The sequence below is a fragment of the Podarcis tiliguerta genome (assembly GCF_965153285.1).
Source record: "Podarcis tiliguerta genome assembly, chromosome: 3".
Taxonomy (NCBI): domain Eukaryota; kingdom Metazoa; phylum Chordata; class Lepidosauria; order Squamata; family Lacertidae; genus Podarcis; species Podarcis tiliguerta.
The window spans coordinates 25,450,324-25,476,175 of NC_139536.1; the positions used below are offsets into that span (position 1 = coordinate 25,450,324).

At 44.8% G+C, this 25,852-nt stretch overlaps 1 protein-coding gene across 4 annotated transcripts in view; it reads left to right on the forward strand.

The window, feature by feature from the left end:
* Positions 1–25,852, forward strand: part of RPS6KC1 (ribosomal protein S6 kinase C1) — a 96,697-nt gene that overhangs the window by 21,560 nt on the left and 49,285 nt on the right. For all 4 annotated transcript variants that reach the window (XM_083433276.1, XM_083433275.1, XM_083433278.1 and 1 more), the window contains 4 exons: positions 6,170–6,285; positions 9,442–9,535; positions 10,282–10,338; positions 10,791–11,153. In XM_083433276.1, the coding sequence (XP_083289402.1) occupies positions 6,170–6,285; positions 9,442–9,535; positions 10,282–10,338; positions 10,791–11,153 (630 nt within the window). The remainder of the gene's footprint in view (positions 1–6,169; positions 6,286–9,441; positions 9,536–10,281; positions 10,339–10,790; positions 11,154–25,852) is intronic.

Genomic DNA, 25,852 nt, shown 5'->3' on the forward strand with positions numbered 1-25,852 from the left:
CACTGTATAAACATGTTTGATGATATTAGAGTATGCACTTTCCCATGTATATTTGGCTATGTTCTCTGCCCCGTGTCAGAAGTTATGTAGCACATGGTTCAGATGATGCAGATATTATATATACATTTTGTCCTGGCTTTCAATGAAAATACTGATTTTTCAGATGGCCAGCTACACAAAAGTTCTAGAGCATCTCCTGCCTTTTATTCACCTAAAGTTCATTAAAATCAGCCCAGGAGGCCCTGACCAACCCCCCCACCCTTTTTTGTTGTGTGGATGGGAGATCCCGAACCTTTTCCCCAATGACTCTCTCCCTTGGGAATCCCCCCCCCCCCAGAGAGGGACATCTGGCTGGCTTCCTTTTATCATTGATCTTTCAGAGGGTAGACAAAATCTTCCTGCTTAGGAAAGCATTCCGATTGCCACGTTAGCTGGTGTGATTGTGATTTTTATTTATTTTTTACTGCTTTTTGTAAACTGTGTAAACGAGTTGTTGGGTCAAACTGCTTTATTGTTGTTTATCCATTTATATGATTATGCCAGCCATTGTGAGAGGCATGTGCTGATCATGGAGGGTAGCAATATTAAAACATTTAAGTTGGCAAGTATTATTCCATCCTACTGGGTACAGTTGGCTGGTAAGGGCAGGTGTTTGTAAGTCGCTTTGCGTTGCCTTGGGCAAGGCAAAGCAGCTAACAAATTTAATAAAGAATAAGAATAAGATATGGGGATGGCATTGAAAGTGATTGTTGTTCTCTAAATCCCAGTGAGTTTTTTTGCCTTAAATTTTGAATTAATTGGATAATAATTTAGCCAGTCTGGCACATATTCTTTCATCTCTTCTAATATTTTCATTTTTGGTTCTCCTTCTGAAAAATCTAATTGCTCATGGTAGGTACCCCATTTATCCCCCATGTTAATTTTACATTTGCCTTCCAAATCTGAAGTATCAGAGCTCCCTCTCCCCAGAGAAACTTGTGAACTTGGAAATTGGATGAATGCCCTCTTCTTTTTTAATAAAAAAGGTGGGCTTGATTTTCCAACTGCTGATCCTCAGATAGCCAAAATGGCACCATCTATACCCCAGAGGAAGATGCTGGCAGGCTTGGAGGAGTTTCAAGGTTGGCAGAAGCACAGATCTGCTCAATGAGGACTGATCATACTCAGGGAGCATGGGGTATTGGGTGTCTGTTGGTGGTGGAGGAAGCAGGGAGGGTGGAATGGGGTGTCTTGGAAGAGGTCATGGCTGGCTGGCTGGTGCTCTGAACAGGAGCACTTGACGTTGCAACATTTTGTTGCAGGTCCCATTTCTCTAATGGAAATTTCCAGCATGCTTGTAATAATACAGCAATTCTGAGGAGTTCCCTAAAGGAAGCAATGATGAATAAAACAGCCCCCCCCCCCTTCAAACCATCATCTCCTTACCTCTCTGGATGCTTTTATTGAGTTGCATGAGCAAGATTAGAATCCTGGGTAAAATGTGCTCTGAAAGTGGCATTGTTTAATTTCTCTGCTCAAGCAGAGGTTGTAAAATATTCAACGTCATGATTGGGTTTTGTGGGTTTTGGATGTGAGTGTGTGTGTGTTTTTTTTAACAACAGCTTGCATTGAGAACAAGAGTTGGCAAGAGCGAGAGCCCAATAGAAGGGCGGACGAATATTTGGAAGGATGAGAGTAAGACTGGAATGTTTTGCGCATTTGGAATAGTAAAATTAAGGCGATGCGCCTGACAGTTATTGCTCGTTAGTTTTCTCATTTATTTTTTGAAAAAGCAAAAACTAATTCCCCTGCTTTCAAGACATTTTCTAACACAAAATAGGGACGAAAACCTATTGTTACCTGCTCCTTTGTTCTGAAGACCTTCCCAGTCAGGGATGGTGGGGGTTGGAAACCATTTTGAGCATACCACGTTGGCTAGCCCTGTCTTGGTGTATATACAGAACAGAATATCCACAGAACAGTTAACCTAAGTACCCCACGTTGAAAGAAAAGGCTGTAGCGTGGAAGGCAGTGCTGGTTACCACTGGACCAGAGCCCACTAAGCATCTGCAGGCCACGTTCATGAACCTAAACACATTCTCTGAGTGCCAGTCTTTACGTCGCAAGGCAAGTTGTTAAGCCTTCAAAATCTACTAGGGGCCAAGCTGATCTTCCCTTTATGGGAATAATCTCAAAAAGAGGGGAAGGCAGCCCACTTCTAGCAAGGCTTAGTTCTCTGGGTGACGAGGGAAGCCAGAGTGTGCCCATTCTCCTCTCCTCACCTCTGTAGCCGCACATAAATGTTTTTGAAATACTTCTGTAGTCCGGAAGAGCTGCTACATTCCTTTCTCTCTGCACCCTGTCCCCCTTTGCAAAATGGGTGGAGAGCTAAGAATTCCCCCGTTCCCACAAAGTTTCAAAGATGGAAAGCCGCTGTATTGTTCTTTCGGTGCTGCTACAATAGAGACCTGTGCACCACGGGGTTATAAGAACCCTTTGATGGTGAGGGAAGAGTTCATGCTGCTTTCCTGAATTTTGCTTGGAGTTTTCCACCTTCTCCACCGGATAGACAATGCTGGCACGGAGCATGGAAACCAAAAGTTAATGACAATAGACCCAGCTGCTCAGCTTTCTTTGATCTTTGGTTCTGCTCCCAGATCTGGCTGCAGCAAAGTAACTTACAACCCTGTACGCACCTACTCAAAAGTGAGTGCCGCTGAGTTACTCCTAAGTGTGTATGTCAGAGGGTAGCCTTAACCAGCATTTTAAATTCCTGTTCCCCTTCCTTGTGAGGCTCTCTCCAAGTGGCTTTTGAATGATTACAAATGTTACACAAAAGATCCTTTCCCTCTACAACTTGATCTCTACAGCTCACGCCAGCCCCAGCCAGAATGGCCAGTGCTGAGGGATAATGGGAGTTGTGGTGTCACAACATCCGTAGGATACCACACTGGCTTCTCCTGCTTTATTCATTCATTGAAGAGACAGCTAATACACAATGACAAGCAGTGATCCTAGTCAATGTGGCACAGAGCAATAATACATCTCTCTCACTCAGAGGCAAAAGTCCTCTTGAAAACCTCAGACTGTGCAACTTATCTAAATAGCCAAAGTGAATTGGCCATAGTAATTAGTGGTTTCTTTTACATCTGACCCGTGTTAGAAAATCACATATAAAAACCAGGCGCCAAAAAGCTCCTAAAACCAAGGTTTCAGTTGCCAGAATCGAATGTCTAGTTGCCATTTTTGGGCAAGCTGGCAGTAAGGTCTTATTTTTCAAATGATGGACTGACTGTGATTGATTCTCAGTTAAACATCTGGCTAGTTCAGATGACAAACTTGAGCTAGGCAGTATTTCTCAACCTGTGGATTCCCAGATGTTGTTGGACTCCAACTCCCATCATTCCCAGCCAGCATGACCAGTGGTCAGGGATGATGGGAGTTGTAGTCCAAAAACATCTGGGGACCCACAGTTTGAGAACCACTGAGCTAGGCTAAGAACTTGGAGAACTTAAAGAAGAAAAGCCACCTGATCCAGGGACAATCCACAAATATCTTGGCCACAAATATCTTGGCCTATTCCTACCCCCTCTTTTAATGGTGACACAGACCATTCATAACGTAAGAACATTCTTCACAGCTGTGAGCGGGGCAGTGGGGTGGGATAAGTGAAGACAAGTGACAACCATGACATTGTTCAGTGCTCCTGAAGCATTTTGGTTCCTTCAATTCATTTTGATAGTGCAGATAAAATATAACGGATAGAATTCTACAGGGTGTGGTTATTAGTGTGTGAAAGCGGTCCAGATCCAAGGATTCCCAGGCAGGCACCTCCGGATGGTGGAGATGTCCGATGCCATCCTGGCGCCCAGGCATCTTCACTTGGTCACAAGCGGCTGATAACCAGGTGCAAAATGCATCAACGCCTGGCTCATTTCGAACACTGATTATGACATTACAGTGAAAAGTCCTTGGAGGGCTGTTTCAGTGTGTAAAGTTAAGAACACAAGAAGAGGCTGGCTTCTGGATCAGGCCCGTGGCCTGTTTCACCCAACACCCTCTACTCATTGCAGCCAGTAAGATGTATACCTGAAGGAGCGTCTCCACCCCCATCTTTCTGCTCGGACACTGAGGTCCAGCACCGAGGGCCTTCTGGCGGTTCCTTCATTGCGAGAAGTAAGGTTACAGGGAACCAGACAGAGGGCCTTCTCGGTAGTGCTGCCTGCCCTGTGGAACGCCCTCCCATCAGATGTCAAGGAAAGAAACAACTATCTAACTTTTAGAAGACATCTAAAGGCAGCCTAGTTTAGGGATGTTTTTAATGTCTGATGTTTTATTGTATATTTAATACTTTGTTGGAAGCTGCCCAGAGTGGCTGGGGAAACCCAGCCAGATGGGCGGGAAATAAATAAATAAAATTATTATTATTACTATCATCATAATCATCTTAGCTACACAGGTGAACTTATAACGTTATAAATGCATCATAAAAATGTGACACCAGATCCCGCTGTAGAGCGGAAATCCAAAGTCTGTGAAAATTTCAATAGGGAGCTGTATTTTTTTTATAGCTTTTCTCCCCTTGGTGTTTTTTATATCTGTGTAGATCCAGCCAAGGTCTAAAAGCTTGCTTCCCTCTCACCCCCACAATGAAGGCTGGCGGGGTTGAGAAAGCTGAATTCATCACCCAATGCAAAAGATAAAGTATTTATGGAGCATTTCAGAATATAAATATTACTACCGTTTTGTGTTGTTGTTTTGGCCATCATGGTCATATTAACCACAGAAAAAATGAAATGAAATGTGCACTGTTAATATTATCTTTACATTAAAACAGACCAAAATACTACTACTAAATATTCAACATACAAAAGATGACAAAAGAATAAAACAAAAATACTCATTAGAGTACAAATGGTCAAGAGAGCTGATACATTTAAAGGCATCCAGATAAATGTTTAAATCAAATCATCCAATTAAATTATCGTGCTTTGCCATATTAGCCTCCATTAGTTTTCCCCTCCGCTTTTGGGCCGCCGCTGCAAATCTCATAACTCTGTCTTATCTCGAAATTGTCAAAAACAGACAACAGATACAGAATACATATGTATTGCAATGAGCCACACTTTTTGGGAACAAAATAATAATAATAAAAAAAATGACTAGAACATTTCTGTGGAGGGGAAGACTCCTATTTACATAAGAACTTTTAATCCAGTGGAGGCTCTCTTTGATGCAGGGAGGAGATGGTGCCAGTTTCTGACTATTCCCATTTTCCCCAGCAGGTCCTGCAGCTCCAGCTGTTCTGGGCAGTCCTCCAGCCCTCCGGAGCAGATTTCCGGGTTGGGGGGTTGGGATGCACAGGGGCTGCAGGTGGGAGAGGGAATCGGGCGAAAATTGCCTTTCCTTCTGATGGGAGCGTCCCATAAGGAGAGTTCCACTCAACATGCATCCAAGCCTCTGCCTTTATGTTAGCTGAGGGCCCAACTACGTGTGATGTTAATGATGCGATTAGTAATCGCGCTGTGTGTCTTTAAAAATTAAATAACTGTCTGGGGGGAGACCCACACCTGGTACCAAGATTGCAGCGTTCAGGAAGGTGAAATAGAATCTTTCCCTCTCCAGCTGCAAACTCCGTAAAATCCACCCCCCTCCACTCCAGTCCTGGTGCAGCAATTACCATTAGGGGAAGGGAAATTAAAAAAAAGAAGAAGAATCCCATTGGCGCCCGGTATTTAATTTTAGCAATCGTGTCGTTGACTTAACACGTGCAGTTAGAGCCTTGCTAGGTGGCGATCCAGTCTGTGTAGGGTTAGGCCTGTAGCTAAGGCAGAATGTGACCATCCATAATATGACAAGGAGGATTAGAACATTTAGCTTCTGGAAACTGATGGACATATGCTTGTGTCTCTTGGCTAATCTGGAGTGTTGCTTCGCACGTCTTTTAAAGAGGGTGGAATCTTGGGTTCTGCGAGCCGCTGCCAGATTATATCATTTGATTGCAGAAGGCAGGATTGTAGGGGGCATTTTGAGAAGTGTGAAGCTTGTCGCTGTCTCCCAAAGCGATCGTGCGTCTTCATAGATTCGGGGCTTTCTTCTCGTAGGGTGGTGGGGTTTGTTTTTTGTTTTTTGATAAAGCAAGGAAAAGGCTTAATTGTTTCTCAGAATGTTGATGCTTTTTATGTTTCAGGGCGATTTGAAGAAAGCGTGATTGAAGAGAGGAGACAGTGCGCAGAAGACTTGCTTCAGTTCTCTGCCAACATCCCGGCGCTCTTTAACAGCAAGCAGCTTGAAGATTTCTTTAAGGTTAAATAACTTATGAGCCGCTCCATGCCTCTTCAGTGATGCCACTAGGCAGAATAAGCAACACCCTCACGCTTTAAGGCAGCTACTCTTTTGAGAGTCAGGTCAAGTCGACATAAACAGGGTCTCCCCTAGGGAAGGAGGGAGATGGAGGAACCCATTTTAAATGGATTTATATGTGGGGTGGCATTTGGCCAAGATGGGCTCAGGGTAGACCCACTGAAATGAAAGAAACCTAGTAAGTTAGGTCCATTAATTTCAGGGGGTCTGCTCTTGAGTAGAACTTAAGCCACACCCACGCCATACCTTTAAAGCAGTATCATACCACTTCAAGCAGTCATGGTTTCCCCCAAAGGATTCTGGGAACTGTAGCTTATTAAAAGTTCTGAGTAGAGCTATTTTTTCTAGAAAAAGAGGTGCTGGAACTGCGAATGCTTCACTTGTTCTCTTATCATGGCAGTGGTGCCCACCTGAGAGCTGCCTGATCTGAGTTCCGGTGAATTCTGGCTGAAAAAAAGCCCTGGTTCTGAGTAGTTAAAACTGTAAAGGTAAAGGACCCCTGACAGTTAAGTCCAGTCGTGAACGACTCTGGGGTTGCGGCACTCATCTTTCTTTACTGGCTGAGGGAGCCGACGTTTGTCCGCAGACAGTTTTTCCAGGTCATGTGGCCAGCATGACTAAGCCGCTTCTGGCGAAACCAGAGCAGTGCACAGAAACACCATTTACCTTCCCGCCGGAGTGGCACCTATTTATCTACTTGCACTTTGACGTGCTTTTGAACTGCTAGGTTGGCAGGAGCTGGGACTGAGCAACGGAAGCTCACCCCATCGTGGGGTTTCTGAGAGTTGTTAAAGGCAAAGGTAAAGGGACCCCTGACCATTACGTCCAGTTGTGACCGACTCTGGGGTTGCGGCTCTCATCTTGCTTTATTGGCTGAGGGAGCCGGCGTACAGCTTCCGGGTCATGTGGCCAGCATGGCTAAGCTGCTTCTTGCAAATCAGAGCAGCGCACGGAAACGCCATTTACCTTCCCGCCAGAGCGGTACCTATTTATCGACTTGTACTCTGACGTGCTTTCAAACTGCTAGGTTGGCAAGAGCAGGGACCGAGCAACGGGAGCTCACCCCGTTGCGGGGATTCGAACCGCCGACCTTCTGATCGGCAAGTCCTAGGCTCTGTGGTTTAACCCACAGCGCCACCTACATCCCCTGAGAGTTGTTAGGAGACCCTTATTTCCCTCACAGAGATGCAATTTTCAGAGTGCTTTAACAGTCAATCCCTCTTCACAAGAACTCTGGGAATTATAAATCTGGGAGGCAAACAGGGGTCTCCTAACAACTAGGTATCCTAGACAATCTGCAGTTCCCATAATTATTTTGGGAAACCGTGATTATTTAAAGTGGTGTTAGTGGCCAAGGGCTTTATCATTCAACATATTCAGACTGACACATGCAGAGAAGAGGAAAATAATTAGAGCACCTCATTTGAAATCCTTGGAAAGTTAGATAAGGTATTAACACAAATAGTTAATAGCTAAAAATGCAGCCGTTATCTTAATGATTAATATACCAACTGAAATGTAATTAGATAATAATTTAAAAAATGAACCGCAACAATATAAGGACTGCATAAAAAAATTGATCAAGGAGCGCAGGAAACAACTTTGATTAAATTGTATAAATTTGGAATCAATTGGAATAATTTTGACATTACAGTGGTACCTTGGGTTAAGTACTTAATTTGTTCCGGGGGTCCGTTCTTAACCTGAAACTGTTCTTAACCTGAAGCACCACTTTAGCTAATGGGGCCTTCTGCTGCCACTGCGCCGCCAGAGCACGATTTCTGTTCTCATCCTGAAGCAAAGTTCTTAACCCGAGGTACTATTTATGGGTTAGCGGAGTCTGTAACCTGAAGCGTATGTAATCTGAAGCATATGTAACCCGAGGTACCACTGTAATTGGAATCTGTATAATTGGCAAAACTGTGGTAATATTGGGTCAATATTGGAAAATCAATTAAAAAAATATTTTAAAAAATAAATGAAGTGGTATTAGGAAATACAGCTCTGAACCTTGGTTTGCCAGCATTTGTAAAAGCTCAAAGCGGAGTTTCCCAAACCTGGGTCTCCAGCTGTTTCTGGACTACAGTTCCCATCATCCCTGACGACCGGTCCTGCTAGCTAGGGATGCCATTCATTTCCTGTATATGTAGGCATGAATGGCATGTGCCTGTCTTTAAACACTCATATACCAGATTCTGGGAACCCTTGCACAGTTAGCACGGTCAGTAAGGTGTTAAGAAGAGCTCTACCTGGATCAGACCAAAGGCTCATCTAGTCCAGCATCCTGTTCTCAAAATGGCCGACCAGATGCCCGTGAGAAGCCTGCAAGGAGGAAGTCTGTGTGCAACAGCACTCTCCCCTTTTGCAATGCCCAGCATCTTGGTGTCCAGAGTCATTCTGCCTCCGATAGTGGAGGCTGTCACAGCTAGCCATCTAAGTAGCTACCTATGTATCCCCCATGAATTGCAAGAGGTGCTGGTGTGTTGTATATCACTCGATATATGAATAAATGGGAATATGCCCGCAAAGGAGACACTTGTGTGCAGCCAGAATGCACTCATGCTTCAGAACTGCTCTCTTTTGTGGAATAGGGCTGCAGGCAAGCAGGGTGATTTAAAGTTTAGGGAAGCTTTTAATGTTTGATGCATTACTGTATTTTAATATTGTGTTGGAAGCCACCCAGAGTGGCTGGGGAAGCCCAGCCAGATGGGCGGGGTATAAATAATAAATTATTATTATTATTATTATTATTATTATTATTATTATTGTTATTATTATTAATAATAATAATAAAGTAAATGATATTTTTCTTCACTGAGAAGGCTGCTTCGAATGTGTTGCTTATAGATGCTAGATACTTAGGGCTAAACTGCACACTCACAAAATATGTAGTTGGCAACTTTGAGCTTAAAAAAATACCATTCAGATTGGGGGGGGGGGGCTTCCATTGTGGGGAGGGGAGGTATAACTTTTCCTTTCCCCAGATGGGTGAAAATACCAGTGAGCCTTTTATTTAAGAAGTTAGGTTTTGAATGGGGAGAGTGTGAAGTCATAGTAAGTAACAGTTAAATAAGTCCTAATTTCTCTTTCTTTTTCAAGGATGGAGAAGTACATGCTGGGTCTGAATTGATTGGCCCTGCAGATCCTCTGTCGGATTCCTTGACAGACAGCCTGTCGGTCTGCAGTTCTGAAGGTTGGCTCCCACCGTGTTACTTCTCGTAATTTTGTCTCCAGCCCAAATTTACAAGTAGGATGATTTATACTAGCATAGTCAAGGAATGTAAAAGTGCACCTTTTCCCTCCTCATCTCCTCTAGATGGCAGCATTAGCATTTCAGCTAGAATTTTTTTGGTCCGCGCAAACATGTAAACGTAGTTGGTGTTAGCATGTATGGAGTCCCGAACCTTGCCGCTCTTCGCTGATAGGGGATAAAACCTGCTAATGCCAGAGCTTGAGATACCTTAATGCAGCTGTCTTTCTGTAAAAGGCACTTCTAACACTTGCAACCCTAAGCATGCTTGTTTAGGGTATAAGCCCTGTTAAAAGACTGTGGGGATTCTGAGCAAAGTGCCTAGGACCAGGCTGTAAGTCTGTAGTTTGGCATATCTGCAATGTCTTTAACAAGCATGTGATTCATTTATATTGTTTTAGTTAGTGAGGGGTAGTTTCTCAGACCCTTTTTCTCACACCATTTAAAGTGCTGTGCTACCATTTTAAAAACTCATTGCTTCCCCCACAACTGTTTAAAGCGGTGTATTATTGTGCTTTGAGCTATGAATGCGGCCAAGGTCATTTGATTTCTACACAAAGTAGAGAAAGGGTTCAGTATCCCAGTTATAACACATGCAGGCATCATCTCAAGAGTTGTGACTTGTCTTGGGCTACAGAAACTCACCCACTTTCCCTTCTGTATATTTCCCCTCTCTTCCCCACTTCAAGCTCGTAAGGATGCCGGTCTCCTCGATGACGTGACACTCAGCCAGTCAGAGTATGGAGGTAAGCGTGAGTAAGGAGTGGTCAATTTGAGTTTTGGCCGTGAACGCAGCAGCATCGTGCCAATCGTTGCTTCTGCGATTAGCTGAAGTCTTGGATTGTGCTATGTGGGGAGGGAGGGGGGGGTCTTCATTGGCAGTGCATTCCCCTCAGAAAATGTACTGGTGAAGCAGCACCCAGCAGGACTGAACTGTCTGCTCACCAGCGGCTGAGTGGAGACTTCAGTCCTACTCTATGCAGGGGTCTGTTTCACCAGCAAATTCCACCCCCTTGCCTATCAGCTGACATCACCCAGTGACATCACCTGATTGACACTTGGACATGGGTCTCACTGGCCAAATTGGACCCTCTGGCAGCCATGATTTGCCCACGGGTGGAAGATGCCATTTTGGCTACCTCTGGACTAGATGACCCCCCCAATTCTTTCCCAATTCCATTCTCCTTCTGCCCTTCAGGCTTCTCAAGCGACAGCGACCTGATCTCTTTGACCGTTGATGTGGACTCTCTTGCTGAGTTAGATGATGGAATGGCATCTAACCAGAATTCCCCCAGCAGATCCTTCAGCCTCAGCTTTCCCTCCGAACCGCTGGCGCAGGCCTCTGCCCTTTCGGACCACGAATGGAGCAAACCCGATGGCGAGAGGGAGAGCCGGGGCCTGTTCACTGGGAGCTTGAAGGCCAAGCTTGGCAGGCGAGACTACCTGGACAAGGCAGGGGAGCTGATAAAGCTGGCCTTGAAGAAGGAGGAAGAGGAAGACTATGAGGCTGCCTTTGGCTTTTATAGGAAAGGAGTGGATCTGCTCCTGGAAGGGGTGCAAGGTATGGTTTTACTTATTGTGGTTTTTTTGTCTGCGTTTCTTGTTGACTTGGTTTAGCTTTTGCCAGCCTGTTGCCCTCCAGATGTCTCAACCTCAGGTGAGAGTTGCCTCTTACCTTCCGCCGTTTGAAAGATCCCATGTGTGGAACTCTGTCCAGGGGATTCTCCTGCCAATGGGAGCAAACTCAGCATCCCAGTCAATAGTTTCATTGTGTCTGCATAGCTAGTTTGCTAAGTGCTCAAAAGAGTCCACCTAAATTATTAAGCCTGAGGTTTGTCTTGAACTAGGTTTGGCATAAGGTAGGAATGGGGGGACTTGCAACTTCCTAGATGTTCCCGGGCTCCAACTCCCATGATCCTTGACCACTGGCCATGCTGGTTAGGGCTGATGGGATTTGGGAAGTTTGGAGAACTACGGGTTCCTTATCTGTGGTGTAAATTGAAAACCGCCCTGTGGGGACATCAGAGTAGCCCTGCTAGATCAAACCATCTACAAGTCAAACCTCGGGTTACATGCGCTTCAGGTTACATTCCATTTTCTTTTTATTAAGTTTTTCCAAAGAAATCATACATACATACATAATAGAAGATCCAAAAGGAAATCATAATGTACAAGTAGTACCGAAAAAAGAAAGAAAAAATATAAAAGATAAAGATCAAAAAGAAAGGTATATCTATATATAGATATAGAAAGAGAGAATGGAGACCGCAGAAAGGTAGGATGATTAAATAACCTAGACCGGGATGAAGGGAAACACCTTTCTTTTTTCATACGCTTCAGCTTACAGACTCCTCTAACCCAGAAATATTACCTCAGGTTAAGAACTTTGCTTCAGGATAAGAACAGAAATCGTGCAGTGGTGGCGCAGCAGCAGCAGGAGGCCCCATTAGCTAAAGTGGTGCTTCAGTTTAAGAACAGTTTCAGGTTAAGAACAGACCTCCAGAACAAATTAAGTACTTAACCCGAGGTACCACTGCAATCCTGTCTCCTCTGTCCATCGGTAGCCCTGAACATGGCCTCTGACTACTCACAAGTGTGGCCATTCCTTGGTGTCATTATCTTCCACCTCCTGCTGTTCCAAAATCGATTTGATTTGATTTATTGTATTTCTAGGCTTCATTCCTTTCAAATGAATCCCAAAAGCGGCTTACAAACAATAAAGAACAGGAGCATATGATGGAATGTAACAGAACATCACAAATGCAGCACAAATCAAATGGAATATTTAGCAAATCATCAGTGTAAAAACTTTTAACAGTCCATAAAATACTGATAACAAAGCAACAACTGAAAAAACAAGCTCAACATTGTCATTAAAGCAAAAAGTCCTATTACAGTCATACCTCGGGTTGAATATGCTTCAGGTTGAGCATTTTCAGGTTACGCTCCGCAGTGACCCGGAAGTAATGGAATGCGTTACTTCCGGGTTTCACCGCTCGCGCATGCACAGATGCTTAAAAAGATGTCACGCGCATGCGCAGAAGCGGCAAATCACGGCATGCGCAGACACAGGATGCGTTCGCTTCAGGATGCAAACGGAGCTCCAGAACGGATCCTGTTCGCATCCAGAGGTACCACTGTATATGCTTTAACTACTTTGGAGAGGAGGAAAGGGACTGTGTCACTGTTGGTGCTGGGATGCCAGATGCCGGCCAGAAAATGAGCCAGGATCAGTGGGATGGAGAAGCCTTGGGGCCAAAGGACAAAGTAGGAGGTCGGACTGAGGGACAACCCAGGGATCAGGACCGAAGGGCAATGAAAGGATATGGGAATATACGCCAGAGCTCAGGAAGTGTTTGTTCTTCAACTGGAACAAGAAGCTTCTTCCATAGCTTTCTGCCCAGGAGGAACCAGAGACCAGCCTGGGTGGGTGGAGCCACTCCAGGGCCTGAGGGTATTTCACTGAGAAGCTGTCACCTGCATTTCAGAGGCTCAGCGTGGGGCAGCTGTCCACAGATCACAGCTGCTCCCGGCAGTTAATCAGCCCCATAGGAATCTGTATCCTGCCTCATGTTGATTTTCGGAGCGGGCTTCCTCCGAGCTTGATCTAGGGGAGAAGGCTGTGCAGCTCAGTTGAACGTGCTTCTGCAGTAGGCAAGCTGGCCAAAGTTATGCCCCTGTTGTGGATATGCATCCTTTTTGCCTATATTCCAAATAGAGAACTTCCTTCCCAGGTTATCAGCGAAGAGGGCCTTCTTGATGCTGTCAAGTCCACACAAGGGCCACTTAAAACTCCAGTTCTCCTGATTTTCTCTGGAGTTAAAGGAATCCTTTCCCTTGGAACATTAGCTGAAACCAGAAACTTTACAATTCGTGGCTTCCTCAACCTCATTCATTTGTTCCCCATTTCTAGGGTCGAATGATCTCAGTAAGCACAGGCTTGGGCTCCCCTCAAGCAGGGCTTCCCTCTCGCATTTTGGTTTCTTATATGGGTGAGGTTTGAGCACTACAGACCCTGGCTTTTCAACCTTTATGTGTAAGCATTCCAGAACTGCACAGCCAGGTAGTGATGGAACCACCAGCTTGGATGGCTTTGAAAAAGTCTTATCCTCCTTTCATTAGTCTAATCCTATCAACTGCTACAAACCGTGATAACTATTTTCTGCTCCTGTGCTGAACACCAGTTGCTGGAGAACATGAGAAGGGAGATGGTGTTGTTCTCATGTCCTGCATAGTGGGCTTTCCACAGGCGTCTGGTTGGCCACTGTAAGAACAGGATGCTGGACTAGACGGACTGTTGGTCAGATCCTGCAGAGCTCTTCTTATGGGTTAATGTCTGTCGAAAGTGATGTGGGTGCATGAGAAACAGTGCAGTCTTGCAGAATTTGCATATCTGCATTAATACTAAGGAAGCTACCTATGGATTTATCAAATGAGTTTATCCTTCCTAGTGGGCTTGTGTCAGGAGAAAACTTACCTTCTGCACCTCCGTATTCTTGCTCGCTCTCTTCTCTCTGTCTCCACCCCCCCCTTCAAATATGTATAAGAGGCTACTCCTCCCACCCCCCTCTATGCAAACTACTTCACAGTTTGGACCTCAGGAATAGAAGTGTTGGTATGTTCTTGCTTGTGAATAAGAGTTTCCATTCTCCATTGATGGAAAAAGTGGCAATACAGATTATTGCCACATGGTGGCGCCAAGTAAGTAGGATTTGAAGCTTCCAAACTTCAGTTGCAACACGGAGAACAAAAAAACCCAAAAGCACCGCTTCTTGATTTTTATCTTTGCTCTTAATGATTTCTGTTATCAGTTGATCTAGAGCACTTTACTTCGCAGTGTGCCTTGCAGAAATCTCTCCTTTCCATTGACTCCTATCAGTGCCATATCCCTGTAATAGTGCAATTGCCTCTTAACTGCTGTCTCGTTTAGTTCACAGCATTAAGTTTTATAATTTATATAGTCCAAAAGGCCACTCCTCATGTCCTCTTGCAAGAATCTCATGGTGACATTACATGTGCTGTACGTGCAGTGAGTTTAAGGGGTACAGCATTGCCCGTTCAATTGATCGTTACTTGACTTAATATACTGAGATATGAATAAGCCTTTTGCTGTATGTGTGGGAGCAAATTTGGGCAACCCACAATCAAACTGGGAAGCCTCTAATTCACCACAAGCTTCCAGTTTTCCCTCCCCCTGAACTGGAAAACTATCATTTTCAGTTTGGGAACAAACCAGGAAATTCAAAGCTGCTTTTGATTATGTATGGACTTTATAATTGATTTTATACTTGGAAGCCATTTGGGCAGGCAAGGGGTATGTAAATTAATAAGCAGTGATATAAATAATGAACTTCACACCATGGTTTAATATCCTGACTTCTCTGAAGCTGGTAACCACAGTCCCCTAGTTTGGATGTAACAGGAAACTATGGTTGGTTGAATACTTCCTAGTTTGTTTGCCTGTGTCACAAAGGGACTGCATGCCCTGAAAAAAAAGCATGTCATAGCTCTAATAATAATAATAATAATAATAATAATAATCTGAGAGATGTTTGATCTCCTAAGCACAGCCAGTGCATTAGAAGGGGGTATATTTTCATTAGCATTTACTTTTGGAACTCCTGAGAAGAGCTCTCTCTACCTCAGTGGAGTTTGCATCAAATACCAAACGACTGCAATAAAACTTCAGATTGGTTTGCATATGAGTCCTTAGTAGTTCGTGGTACTAAACGGTTGCCATCCTGCCAACATGTGACATTAGTGTGAAAATCAGATGAACCCAGCCTTTTCTCAGTAGCTCAACCAGCATTTATTCTTACTGTATCTGTAAGTTGCTAAAAGGACTCTTCCCCACCTGCTTTGTTTAGTACAGTGGGGATCTTCTTCCCTTTCCATAATTAACATGTGCACATACAATCACCTAGTTTATTATCCAAATGATAGAATAGAATACCAAAAGAAAAAGGGAAGCAGATTTTTATAGTGCTCTAGACTTTAAAAAAAAAAAAAAATTATGCTGGTGCTGATGATTACGTTGGCTGCTGGATTTGAAAACTATTTGGAAGCATAGAATCCTGGGACCCTGAGGGTCATCTAGTCCAACCCCCTGCAATGCAGGGATCTCAACTAAAGCATCCAAGACATTCAGAGGCATTCAGATGTATGGAAACATAGGAAGCTGCCTTATACCAACTCCTCTAAACTGCTGAGAGGTTTTATTTACAATTAAGCAGTATACAAACAAGCAAACAAACAAATAAAATCTGTTTGACTGCCTTGGCCAGTACAGTGGTACCTTGGTTCTCAAGCTTAATCGGTTGGAGGATGGATGGCGGCTAATGGATTGAGGTTGAATCCTGACAAGACAGAAGTATTGTTTTTGGGGGACAGGGTGCGGGCTGGTGTGGAGTACTCCCTGGTCCTGAATGGGGTAACTGTCCCTGAAGGACCAGGTGCGTAGCCTGGGAGTCATTTTGGACTCACAGCTGTCCATGGAGGTGCAGGTCAATTCTGTATCCAGGGCAGCTGTTTATCAGCTCCATCTGGTACACAGGCTGAGACCCTACCTGCCTGCGGACTGTCTCGCTAGAGTGGTGCATGCTCTGGTTATCTCCTGCTTGGGCTACTGCAATGTGCTCTACGTGGGGCTACTTTTGAAGGTGACCCGGAAACTACAACTAATCCAGAATGCGGCAGCTAGACTGGTGACTGGGAGCAGCCGCCGAGACCACATAACACCAGTCCTGAAAGACCTACATTGGCTCCCAGTACGTTTCTGAGCACAATTCAAAGTCTTGGTGCTGACCTAAACAGCCTTGGTCCAGTATACCTGAAGGAGCGTCTCCACCCCCATCGTTCTGCCCGGACACTGAGGTCCAGTGCCAAGGGCCTTCTGGCGGTTCCCTCACTGCGAGAAGCAAAGCTACAGGGAACCAGGCAGAGGGCCTTCTTGGTAGTGGCACCCACCCGGTGGAACGCCCTCCCATCAGATGTCAAAGAGATAAACAACTACCTGACATTTAGAAAACATCTGAAGGCAGCCCTGTTTAAGGAAGTTTTTAATGTGTGACATTTTAATGTATTTTTAATCTTTGTTGGAAGCCACCCAGAGTGGCTGGGGAAACCCAGCGAGATGGGCGGGGTAAAAATAATAAATTGTTGTTATTATTATTATTATTATTATTATTATTATTATTATTATTATTAGTCTGTTCCAAAACCAAGGCACACTTTCCCATAGAAAGTAATTCAAAACGGATTAATCTGTTCCCGACTTTTAAAAACAATTCCTAAAACAGCAATTTAACATGAATTTTACTATCTAACAAGACCATTGATCCATAAAATGAAAGCAATAATCAATGTACTGTAGTATACAATAAATAAGACAGTATTGTAGATGATAAAAATTAAAATTAGTGTTTTATTCTTACCTGCACTGATGACAGTCATTGTTTGGATGGGGGACTTTTATCCATTTCTGCACTCACTCGCTCACTCACTCACTCTATCAGTAGCTGAACTGGGACCCACACAGTCACAAAAACAAATTAACTGAAAAAGTCGCAAAACAAAAAACGCAAAATAAAGAGCAAAAAGAAAAGCACCAAATATAAGCTCCAAATATCACCTCAGAACACTGCAGTTGGAAATGGAAGGCTTAAATGGGGCGACGCAAATTAGCAGCACAACAGGAAACAGGGGGACTCAAAATGGAGCATGTTCGACTTCCCCAAAAAAGTTTGAAAACTGGAACACCTGCTTCCGTTTTTGCAGCATTCGGGTTCCAAGTTCATAGAATCATAGAATCATAGAATCATAGAGTTGGAAGAGACCGCAAGGGTCATCGAGTCCAACCCCCTGCCAAGCAGGAAACACCATCAGAGCACTCCTGACATATGGTTGTCAAGCCTCTGCTTAAAGACCTCCAAAGAAGGAGACTCCACCACACTCCTTGGCAGCAAATTCCACTGTCGAACAGCTCTTACTGTCAGGAAGTTCTTCCTAATGTTTAGGTGGAATCTTCTTTCTTGTAGTTTGTATCCATTGCTCCGTGTCCGCTTCTCTGGAGCAGCAGAAAACAACCTTTCTCCCTCCTCTATGTGACATCCTTTTATATATTTGAACATGGCTATCATATCACCCCTTAACCTCCTCTTCTCCAGGCTAAACATGCCCAGCTCCCTTAGCCGATCCTCATAAGGCATTGTTTCCAGGCCTTTGACCATTTTGGTTGCCCTCCTCTGTACACGTTCCAGTTTGTCAGTGTCATTCTTGAACTGTGGTGCCCAGAACTGGACACAGTACTCCAGGTGAGGTCTGACCAGAGCAGAATACAGTGGCACTATAACTTCCCTTGATCTAGATGCTATACTCCTATTGATGCAGCCCAGAATTGCATTGGCTTTTTTAGCTGCCGCGTCACACTGTTGGCTCATGTTAAGTTTGTGGTCAACCAAGACTCCTAGATCCTTTTCACATGTACTGCTCTCAAGCCAGGTGTCACCCATCTTGTATTTGAAGTTGTTTGTGAACTGAGCTGTTCGAAAACCGAGGTACCACTGTATTGTCCGCTTGGACAGAAAGCAGCTTCCCAGGGTAGCGGAAAGAGGTTTCTCTCGTTGCCTGCTACCTGATCCTTTTAACTGGAGCTCACCGGGTTTGAACCTGGGGAGATCTGCATTCAAAGCATGATAGAATTCATAATGCTATGTTGTCAAGGATGGGTAATGGCCGTATATGGTCAAGGGGACAGAGGACAGGACCTTTTTCAGAGTGAGGGCCACATTCCATTATGAGCAACCTCCTGGGGGCCACAGGTGTGCGTGGCCAAAGGAAAAGGTAGGCAAAGCAGCAAACCCATAAATCTTACCTGTGAGTGGCAGGCTAGTTTCTACAGTATCACCCCCCCCCCCCATCCAGGCAAGCAAGGGGCATTCAAGGGCACATTCCTGCAAGGCAAAAATGCTCAAGGAGAGTGGAGTGTGTGGCCGAGGAGGTGTGGCCTGGAGAGAGTCCTGAGGACCAGATAGAGAGGTCTGGAGGGCTGCATTACACCCTCAGGTGTGAGGCCCTGCAGCCTTGATACAGTCCAGTCCTATGCCAAATGCCACTCACAGGAACAACATTTATTCTGACTAAAATTCAGCCTACAGTGTGGCTCACTGAGAGTGACAAACCAGAGGCTCTCAAACTTATTTGGTCGGAAATCTACCTTCTTTAAGCGAACAAGCAGGAAGATGCAGTGACAAATTTGCGTTCTTTTATGTATCTCTATTTCTACCTACATCCTATGACATGGTAAAGAAAGATGTTGTTGCAGAAAAGACACCTTGAAGCTTGAAGTGATAAAATTATTTATTAAAATCAACCATAGTAACATTCACATTGCACACAGAAAATTAAGACAATGAAGGATAATATTAACGTAGAAACTATGAATAGCATTGAAAATAATCCTTATGAGAAGGACGAACCGTCTTTCTTTTTGCTTCTGCTGCCCCCTTATTTTTATTCAACGCCCCGCAATTGCATCCGAGGCTACTACCGCCCCCCTGGATCATTCCAGCGCCCCCCAGAGGGTGACATCTCTCATTTCGGGAAACACTGCTTTAAACCCATCAGTGTAAACCTCCCTGTTTCTTGATAACCAGAGCAAAGCTTCTTCATCACTCAGCACTCAACAGTGGAAGCAAGCATTGCTATTTCCTCCTTGGATCCATCATCTGAACTGGCCTTTCTGGTTACATACGAAGCTTCGGTTCACCTCCATGTCTACATCAGCTGGCAACATGCTGAACCTGACACCCCTTTGTGTGCAACAGAGATGCTCCTAGCCACAATCCTCCCCTTGGTGTTAATGTTTACGTGCTCTCCAACCAAGAGAAATTGAAACTCAAGGAGATGTGCCTATATCTCTGTGGCTTCACCCTTTCATCCTGGGCTTAGCTCTACCAAGAAATGTTGGCCATGGTGCCAAGCTGCTGAAGAGAGCCGGATCTTCCGAGGCACAGAACTGTCAAGGAAATTACCCTTGCTTATCAGTGGATTTGGAACCCTTTGGTGGTGCGGCATTGTTGCTGTTGTTTTTCGGCGTCCCTCGTTGCTCTTCTGTCACATGGTTTCCACTTACAAGTCTCTCCAAGAAAACTGATCTGCCTGTCGCTTCAGGGCGAAAGTGGTCGCCTGCCAGTCTCCGTTTGGAAGCTGGAAAACTAGTAGCGCCTGATGGCTGCCCAAGGCTCAGGTACAAGGAGTGAAACCTCTTGGCCCAAATTCTGTTCCTTGGGGATGGTCCAAGGAGAGAGAGAGAGAACGAGAACGACGGTGTCCAGTGAAATAACAAGAGAGCAGGACCAGACGGAAGGATTTTATTTTTTGCTTTGGCTTGGAAATGATCCAGCTGTGTGTTTATATATTTGAAATCCGACTTAACCCTAAAGCCCAGGCTGGGTAATGACCTTCAAAACAAAGACAAAACAAAAGCACGATAGATAAGAAGAAAGCCCTTCGTGTCATGGTGGTGGTCCTAGTGTTTTGACTAGGGAGATACTTGGCAGGGGTAATGTGGGGCCCCAGATGTTCCTAAACTACATCTGTCACACATGTATCTATTAGGAACCCTCGTATGTGAAGCTGCCACTCGTGCCCCTTTCACCTATCGCCCCTAGCTAGCATGGCCAGTAGTCAAGGCCGATGGGAGCTGTAATCCAACAACATCTGGAGGGCCGAAGGCTCCTCACCCCTAATGTAACTGAGGCCCAGAGTTCACAACCCTGCGAGATGGGTTACTTCAGGGATGTCCAGCATGGTTGTCTCCAGATGTTGCTACAACCCCACTTACCAGGCTGGCTGGGGCTGATGGAGACCATCATCCTCTTGACTACCACTGGCATACATGGCAACAGCCAGAACAGGGATAAGGAACCCGTGGCCCTCCAGATGTTGCCAGGCCCAACTCCCATCAGCCCCAGCTGTAGTCCACCAACACCTGGTGGGGCATAGGTTCCCCATCCCTGCCGTGAAACTGCACTGGCTCTGCTTCCACTTTGCAGCTCCAGCTGTAGAGAAAGTCACGATCGGACCTCCTGCTGCTGCCCCTCCTGTCTTTGATCTGCTTGCAGAGCAGTCTGAGGTCGGTACACCCCTCCAGGCCCATCGATCGCCCTCTGATTTAGTGAGCAGCCTCCTTCTTAATTGACCCTTTGCGGTAGTCCTCGAATGACCCATGTGCCACATAACTACGTTGCCCTCCCTGTCTTCAATGTTGATTTAAAAATCAACAAGCGAGAAATCTGATTCCTTTATAAGCAAAGGCAATGGCTTTCCTATTTGTTTATTTCCCCCCTCCAGGGAATTCTTCCCAAGTTGACATGGTAGTGTTGTATTATTTGGTGAGGTGCCTTGAGCATTTTGGAGGATAGCAGGGAATGGAAACCATTTTAAATAAATAAATATTGGCCGCGGAATCTCTGCTTGCCACAGAGCGTCCTGGGAATGTTCTGGGCCCCTGTTGCCATTTCTCACAAAGCATTGCATGGGCCTATTGGGTAGTGTTCCCTAGTAGCACCTCCACTGCCCTTCTCCTTCCATCTGGTTGCTTTTTATTTATTCCTATTTTGCTTTATGTACTGTGTTGATCTTCCACCTTTTCCCTGCAAGGAGATGAAGGTGGCACACATAATTCCCCAGTCCTTATTTAATCCCCACAACAACAGTCTGAGGTAGGTTAGGCTGATAGCTGAGTGGGGATTTGAACTCTGGTCTCCCACCCCTAGACTGACACTCAACGCCACACCGGCTCACAATTTCCTGCATGGAAGAGACTTGTCTATGGAAGTTTGGCAGTGTGTGAAGAGGTCCTAGTACAAAGGCAGCAAAGTACACCCAGCGCTATGGGTAGCTAATCTGAGGCCCATCAGCCCCAGTCAGCATGGTCAGTGGCCAGGAATTATGGGAGTTGTAGTCCAAAAGTGTAGAGAGCCACAGGTTCCCTGTTTTACCCTTTTTTGCAATTCAACTTGCAAAAAATGAAAAAAAGAAGATACTTCAGTATCTTCCAGGAAGCGTGTAATACAAATATTTTTCCTGCAGCCCCTTGTATCTAAAGTTATGTTTGCTGTTCAAGCTGCTGTAGCCGGTTTCCCAGGATCAGGCGTCTGCTAGGTTCCTCTTTGTTGCCTAACAAGTTCCTTTTGTGCTACTCTGATTCTTGGCCATCTCTGCCTTTGCTAGATTGAAAGCTCTTCCAGAACAGAATGCAAAGGGAACTGGAAAATATTGCGCCTTCCTTCCCCACTGTTCAGAGGTTGTGTGTGAACAACCTCAGAACGTGGCTATGAAAACAGCCTCCTCCTGTTTCTGTAGTCTTTATGCTGGAACATGGAGCGCTTCTGGCACCATTTTGTTTTCTTGTCAGCAGTAAGAAGCTGTTGCTTCTCCCTCTTTGTTTTGTCTTGATCCAAAGCCCAGATTTGAAATTTCAACCAGCACAATAAAGCACCCATTGTCACAGAACCAGCTAAGAAGAGGAAACAAAATTATCTTATGTCACCTTTAACCGGATCCTTTAAATGCCAGCCTAAAGAAGGAGGCAGTAGTGATTCTGGGAAGTGCTCCATCTTTGATTTTGAGAGATAGTCAAAGGAAAGTTTCCTTCTCCATAGAAGGCCAAAACCTTATTTACATCCCGAACCAGCAGCGAGGGGACTCCTGCCCTGTGGCATGATTCTCATGCTGCTGTGATTTGAAGACCAAGCTGCGGGAGGCAGTGGAAGACAGGAGTGCCTGGCGTGCTCTGGTGCATGAGGTCACGAAGAGTCGGACACGACTAAACAACTAAACAACAACAATTGGGAAAAACCCACCTCAATGGGTCTTCCTTAAAGGGCCTTTGGACAGTAGTTCAGAGCTATCTGATGAGGCTATGCCCAGCCTCAGCTTGCTTCCCCCCTTTCTCCACCCCTCTCCCCTTTCCCTTGTGTCTTTTTATATTTGAAACCTGAGGGCAGGAACTGTCTTACAGCTGTTCTTGTAAATCTCTCAGGAAGCTCTGTATGTGTGTACTAAAGAGCGGGGTAAAATACATTGAATAACTAGATAAATGGACGTTAGGAGTGGGATTTCAAAATTACAGTGGAGCATTTTCTAGTTTTCTAAATGGAGCTGTGTTCTGCTCTGCTGCAATGCTTGGTGGTGGAAAGGAGGACACCTTCTAAGCAGGTTTTGGGGGCACAAGTGGTATGGGGTGGCGGAGGAGGGAGAGGAAAGGGAAGTCCCACTGGGCAAAATGAACCCTGCTTGCACAACCGTAGACATTGCCTGATACCCTGTCATAGGATCCAACCACGTCGTTTTGCTACCATTTTAAAGTGAGGAGAGGTGGTGTGTTCTGTGAGAGCGCCTGCCATGGTAAAACTAGTTATGTTTACTATGCTGCAGCTGAAATACAGTGGTACCTCAGGTTAAGTTCTTAATTCGTTCTGGAGGTCTGTTCTTAACCTGAAACTGTTCTTAACCTGAAGCACCAGTTTAGCTAATGGGGCCTCCTGCTGCCGCCGCGCTGCCGGAGCCCGATATGTGTTCTTATCCTGAAGCAAAGTTCTTAACCTGAAGCACTATTTCTGGGTTAGCAGAGTGTGTAACCTGAAGCGTATGTAACCCGAGGTACCGCTGTACTCTTTCTGTGAGAAACAAGGGGACGTGCAGAATGGTGCCTGGCGCCAGTGGGACGACTTCTCTGAGCTATAGTTTATATCACATCTCCAAAACATTTTCCGTAAATCTTTTAGTCTGGCAACCTACATGCACTGGAGTCCTCAAGATGGTGTCCTCATCCAGGAATCCTCAAGATGTTTTGGACTGCAATTCCCATCAGCCATTGCCAGGGGTTAGGAGTGATAGGAATTCTACTCCAACAACACCTAGAGGACATCAGGTTGGGGGAAGGCAATTCCAGAGCTTCTAATCTTTTTATTATTATTATTATTATTATTATTATTATTATTATTATTAATGTGACTGGCGTTTATGGATGATCAAATGCTACTTCCCTCAAATGGCCTCTCCTGAACAAATGACTTCCACACCGAGAGCGCCTCATCCCTCTGCTTGCAGTTGTTGAGCCCTGAAGCCTCTACTGTGAAATTAACAGAGTTCTTTATTGATAAAAACAACAACACAAATTGATTATCTCATTTGCTTTTGAAGCCTACCAAGGAATGTAGTTGACACGTACCATAAATGAACGAGTGCAACTCTCATCTTGTTTTCAGTTAGTGTGCTTTTATAGGGTAGTTTTTCAAATTATTATCTTATTTCTGTAAGTAAGGCTTGAGATTCAATATTAACTTTCTATAGTTGGTTAGTGCTGCAGTTTTGACCCACCATAGGTCATGCTGTAATTCAGTTACAGCCAACCTTTTAATGAATTATTAAGCTTAAACACTGGACAGATTAAATACTCTGCCCATCATACTTGAGGTATTGGCTGTACAAAAAAAACCAGTGTCGAAACTAGTGTGGCAGCCCTTGGATATTTGGGGCAGAAGGAGGAGGTGGAGAATTAGACAGGTTTTTCTGCTTAGCTGCATTGCATACAGAAGATCCCAGGTTTGATTGGAGAAGGAGGTCTGTAGCTCGGTGGTAGAGCATCTCCTTTGCATTCAGAGGTTCCTAGGTTCAATCCTCGCTATTTCCAAGGTAGGGCAGGGTTGGGATATCTGCACCACATAGACACAACTTTCCCCATTTGGCCTGCAAGGCTAGTTTGGGCAAGCAACACCCATGTGCCCTGTACCTGAACTCCTCATATGTGGGTGAGGCTTGGCCCTGCCGATCGACCCCCTTCCGCAGCTTCCAGGATATGGCAACCAGGGGCTGGCATCGAAACAGCTGCTGAAACATAGCAAAAAGCCTTTTAGCATCGCCTTGCTGCCTGCCAAGCGCTTTGAATAATAATATAATAATAATAATTTATTATTTATACCCCGCCCATCTGACTGAGTTTCCCCAGTCCCTCTGGGTGGCTCCCAATCGAGTGTTAAAAACAGCAGTAAATATTAAAAACTTCTCTAAGCAGGGCTGCCTTCAGATGTCCTTTAAAAATAAGATAGCTGCTTATTTCCTTGACATCTGATGGGAGGGTGTTCCACAGGGCAGGCGCCACTACCGAGAAGGCCCTCTGCCTAGTTCCCTGTAACCTCACTTCTCGCAGTGAAGGAACCATCAGAAGGCTCTGGCGCTGGACCAGAACGATGGGGTTTGAAGTCCCAACATGCTTTGAAACCCCACCCGCCTGTCAGATTTAACCCTTGCAGCAGATCCTGATAAATATCTGGCCCTTGGAGGCAAAATGGTCCCCAAGTAGATAGGACTTTGGGTTGCCCCTTACTGAAACCCTGGAGAGGTGCTGCCAGTCATTGTTGAGAATACTAAGCTTGATGAACCAAGGGTCTGACTGCCAATACAAAGGCAGTGACCTCTGTTTCTGTGGCCAAGAAGAATTCAGTTTGACCTGACCAGCTCAGATGCTGATCCAAATAAAAGAAAGATCAACCCTTTAAGCGCAACAAGATGGTTTGCAACGAGGGGAAGCAAATAGCTAGAAGCCTGTATATGTTGCGTAGTAAGCTGTGTCGAGTCCCCCCCTCCTTTTTTTTAATATTCTGTTTGCAGTAACGGTGAACAGAGCATCTAAAATAACCACTTTCACATTGCAACAAACACATCATCATTTGCTTAAAAAGAGTTATAATTACAGTTGACGAAGCATGGCCACCATAAAAATGCATTAGTTTAGCTTGACACATTAATTACCTGTTTTTGCAGATGTTTTTATATATTGTTGTGCGAACAGTTTACAAAATAATTACAGGAAAGTCATATGGAAAACAAGCTAAGGGGGTGGTTTCTCGCCCAAATATTTTCATTCATGTGAATTTGCGTGAGGCACAGCTGCTGTATAGCAAATGGGGAGGGAGGGAGAGAGAAAGAGAGAGAGAGAGAAGAGGAATCTCGAAGGGTTTTTTTTTATTTGAAGGTCTCTGTCATCAGCATTAACACACTTTTTATATCTTTCTTCAGAAGAGGCTAGTTTTTTCAAACATTTAAAATGACATTGCTCATTTTCTTTTCTTTTTTCGAATCTGACTGATTTAGGTGAAAAGCTTTGATCTTTATCAAATGAAACACAAATATCTGCTGGTATCTTGGAAAACAACTAAATAGAAAATGAATCTTTTGTTTGAAGTGGGGTGACCT